At 46.1% G+C, this 4,555-nt stretch overlaps 1 protein-coding gene across 1 annotated transcript; it reads right to left on the reverse strand.

Moving 5' to 3' along the window:
* Nucleotides 1–3,419: 3,419 nt before the first annotated feature.
* Nucleotides 3,420–4,226, reverse strand: LOC116465178 (ferritin heavy polypeptide-like 17). The gene has a single exon (XM_032148347.2). The coding sequence runs from the start codon at nt 4,138–4,140 to the stop codon at nt 3,589–3,591; it is 552 nt and encodes a 183-aa protein (XP_032004238.1). The 5' UTR covers nt 4,141–4,226; the 3' UTR covers nt 3,420–3,588.
* Between the last annotated feature and the right edge of the window lie 329 nt (nt 4,227–4,555).

A 4,555-nucleotide genomic window follows, 5' to 3' on the forward strand; every position in this document is an offset into this window, starting at 1 on the left:
TCTATGTACCACACAAAAAGAAAGTGCTACCAATTAAATTAGAACACAGTGTTTTCTTATCCCTTAGATTTTTAAATTTCAGTTGCTGGAAAATCTCTTTTACACTAATTTAAGCACAGACTTTTGTTATTGAATCACTCTTGTGTGTACACATAAAAGGGAAACTATGGGCTAAATAGTTTCAAGTACTGCTAGAACTTCTTCAGATTCAAATTTCAACTCTTCTAAATCACTTCTGTACTCAGAATCATTGATATCTCTTAATATCGTCCTCTGTGCCATCAAGCGTGCTGGTGACACAGTATTTTTTAAAAGAGTACACCTCTAATATCTCCAGGATTTTTTCTTAGCCAATGATATGATTTTGTCGAGTTTTGCAGTGCATCCTCAGGCAATGACAGGTATGGCCGACAGTGATTCTAAGATACATCCCAATTTCAAATATGTTAAAATGTAAAGAAAAAAAAATGTGCCTCTTGGAATCCATGAAATGTGATTGAAAGCTCTTCCACAGTAGCCCTGAACTGTTTTCTTCCATACTTCTTTTATACGTGAAAAAGAAAACCTATCATTTTAAGACTCTGCTTTTCTGGTCTTTGTTACTACTCATAACCTAACCCAAACCAAACGGTCACAGGATTCCTAAAAATATGATAGCCATTAGTACTTTCCTTTCTTACTGTACCTCATCCCACCCCTATAGCTCCCTTGACTAGTGAATCAAGGTGTAAATTTCTTTCCTTTTACCTTTCAGGTGTCCTCACACTTTGCTACTATGATTACTCTCATTTCACCTTTCCTTTCAGCTTTCCTGAGGCAAATTCTCCATCAATATTTCTCTGAACCTGAACTCAGGACTGCAATAACAACAGCAACAACAGCAACATCAAAGTATTTGTAAAACAAAAATTGTTATTTTAAAATCTGAAGCATAGTATCACTTTCAAGATTACCGACAATGCTTTTCTCTACTAAATACTTGATTAGCTATGTCTCTCAGGCTTGTGAAAAGAAACTGTAATTGCTGGTAAATGAAAAGAAAAATTAAAGGAGAATTTAAAAATCAGAAATGTAGAGCAAATTTCCAGGGTAGAAAAGATTCAGGAGAAATTAATGGGTGCTTTGTACTGCTTGTCACACACATTTCTAAGAAAAAAAATACTTTTCCTTTTTCTGGAAAATGAAGTACAAGTTGTCAGTGACAACCATCTATTAAGAAATTTCCTTTTGTGATAGAGTGAGGGTTTTTTCCCCAGAGGTAAATTATTCAACACAGTTAATTTGAATCCGTGTTTGAGTCTGAGATGAAGTTATCAATTTTACCATTTTCCCTCAGTCCCGACACTATCATTGCCTGAGACTTTGGTACCCATAGCAACAGCCACTTTTTCGGACATCATTCCCCCAAGCAATAGAGCACAACGAATGACTGACAGGCATCCAGTTGTATGTTTCAGGGTGGTATTTTTCAGGGCTGGAAGACTGAGGCACAACTCACTCTCAAGTATTGAAAGTCAGGCTCTCAAGAATTGGGAAGGCTGTGTGTATGTGGGAATGTGGCCCACCTGTAAGAAGTTTGCTCACTCCTTTTGAGAGGAATGTGGCAAGGGAGGGTGGGAAAATGAGGAGACTTGCAGCGATGGATAAGGTCAAGACATTGAAAAGTGCCAATGGGGCCAGCTTGGTCTAAATGTTTCTCATGTTTTTCCCACAGTTGCCCCACATATTCAAAAGGCTGTTTGTGGACCCTAAAACTGAACCAAAAGGAGGGGATTTAGGACATTCATGTTTTTGTTGCAGTGGAACAAGAATAGAAAAAATTGAGCTGCCGCTTCACCTAGACTTCCTAGCCAGGAATTCTGAAAGAAAAGCTGTGAAATGTGACACTACAAGTAGTGGCATGTGATAGGCACTGGAGTGTAATCACAATCCTCTTTGAGTCTTGCAGGCGAGGAAATCCTGCTTTTCCGGGTAAAATAAAAGGATGTAGTTCTAAGTAGACTTCTCTGCATTATCCTGAGGTGTCTCTGAATCACAGGAAAGGGAAAAATGGAATAAAGAGGGGGCCTCGTGGCCAAGATGGAACTAGTCTGACGTCAGCTGTAGATCTCAGTAAAGAGACCACAACAGGGAATGTATAGATTACAGTACACCGTGCATGGTAAACGTACAGGGCTTCTCTGTCCAGGCTTTGAGATGAGCCAGATTTGCAGATAGAGCATGTGTGTTTTGTAGCCACCCCATTTACCTGCTGTGCTTGAAGAGAAGCCACTGACAGTGAAGACGTGGTGGATGGATGGTGCACTCTGGGGATTTCCAGCCCTAAGGCCTTCTTAGGTATTCAGTGCCAACTCAGGCAACAGTGTGACTGTCTGTTTCAGGGAGAGTACCTGAACAGAGGGGTTCAAGTGCACAGGTGTTGGCTGCCTTCCTGTGAGGTGCCCTACTACCTCATATAGTCTGTTGCTTATTCTGAAGGCTTCTTTCATATGAGAAGGATTTTGGCTGAGGTTTAGAAGCTGTCCCCACCCTAGGCTAGAAGGCATACCTGTAATTAGGAGAGAGACTACAGTGATCAGGGCTGTCTTTAAGAGTGTTGGGGGATTTCCTTCCCTTCCAGGGCTGGTTATTTGGCTAGATTCCCAGTCTACCCACACAATCTTCTTTAACCCGTTGATATACTTGCAGGGTAACAGAAAGAAAAAGGAACATGGCATCAGAAGATCAAGGTTCATGTCCAGATTCCACAACTTCTTGCCTGTATGGCCTCCCTTTTTGTCACTAATAAAGTCATGATACTTGTCCTTCCTTCTTCCTGAGATTCTTGTAAAAACAAAGTACAACAATGTAAATAAAAGGACTTGGACTTGCAAAGTGCCATTTTAGTTTGTCAGCCCCTTAGCTATGGGGAAGCCAGCTTAAGGCTCCCATTACAATTGTCACCCAGAGTGAGCTTGCCAAAGAGAGATACCCTGCTGTGCAGTCACCCAGAGCCCCCACTTGCTACTCAGAATCAACAAACATTAACATTGGCATATTTTAATAAACTACAAGTTTTCATGTAAAGTTGAAGACCCTTTATTTTAATTCTTGCCCAATCCCATTTCCTTCGCTTCTTCTCCAGAGGCAACCGCTATGATGAATTCCAGACCATGTTTTACACTTTACCGTGCCTATGCACCCACAGCCACCAGGGCCCAAGAGTGACCACCCCACCCCATCCCACCCCACATACCCTGGTAGTTTACAAAGGGAAGACTAATGTGTTTTCCAGGGGCCCATAAAATATCATTGCCCTCCACCCCTGCAAATCCTGAGCTGCATGCAGATGGGGCAGGGGTGGGTGGAGAGACTGCTGGATACCTACTTTAAACCTGCATGGGGATTTGCCCTGATTCCTAAAAGGTGAGAGTTGCAGATGCATCAAATGGACACCTTTATTGCTTTGAGAACCAGATAACTTTATTGCTAACAATGGTAAAACTGAAAGATAAAACTGAAGAGAACGTTCTGAAAGGGCAACATGCACGCCCCGCCTAGTGGCCCGAGCCAGGGAAGGGACTCTGTGGCTGTGGGGCCCATCTGGGCTCAGGTCTCTTTGACGCGGTCGCCCAGGGTGAGCTTGTCGAACAGGTACTCAGCCAGGCCGGCTTCCGGGGAACAAATCTTGCGCAGGTTGCTTACGTAGCCACCCAGCTCTTTGATGGCCTTGACTTGCTTGTGCAGGTAGTGGCTCTCCAGGAAGTGGCACAGCTGGGAGTCGCCCTTCTCCACGGCCAGCTGGTACAGCTCCAGCAGGCTCTGGTTGACGTTCTTCTCCAGGTCTAAGGCGGACTCCATGGCCACGAGCCCGCTCTCCCAGCCTTGGCGCTCTGGCTTCTCGATATCGTGAAGGCGGATGTGGCCACCGCGCAGCTTCTGCAGCCTCATCAGCTTCTGGGCGTGCTCCATCTTGTAGTCCGACAGGCGCAGGAAGTAGCGGAAGAAATTCTCCAGGGCCACGTCGTCCTGGTTGAAGTAGAAGGCCATGGACAGGTACAGGTAGGAGGTGTAGAGCTCCAGCCTGATGTGGCTGTTGATGGCGGCCTCGCAGTTGGTGTCGTACTTCTGGCGCACCTGCGACAGTTGGGCGGTGGCCATGGCGGGCAGCGCGAGTGCGGGCGAGCACACGGGCGAAGTCGGTGCGGTAGCGAGGGCAGCGGCTGAGGTGACAAGAATGGCGGACGGTGAAAGGGTGTGCGACGAAACCGGAAGTGGGCAGTGGCTACCGTTAGGGAGGAGCGCGCTCTGTCGGTGGGGGAAGGGGCGGGGGGGGGGGCGGGACAGAGTTGCGGGGCAAGGGGGTGGGGGCACAAGCGCTGACTTCCGTCAGAAATCCCGGCCGCTTGGCGCTGAAATGTTTCAAGACCATGTTTTAAAAATAACTGCTCTAGGCCGGGCACGGTAGCTCACACCTGTAATCCCAGCACTTTGGGAGGCCGGGGCGGGCGGATCACGAGGTCAGGAGATGGAGACCAACCTGGCCAACATGGTGAAACCCCGTCTCTACTAAAAA

This window comes from Hylobates moloch, unplaced genomic scaffold (assembly GCF_009828535.3).
Source record: "Hylobates moloch isolate HMO894 unplaced genomic scaffold, HMol_V3 SCAFFOLD_3536, whole genome shotgun sequence".
Classification (NCBI taxonomy): domain Eukaryota; kingdom Metazoa; phylum Chordata; class Mammalia; order Primates; family Hylobatidae; genus Hylobates; species Hylobates moloch.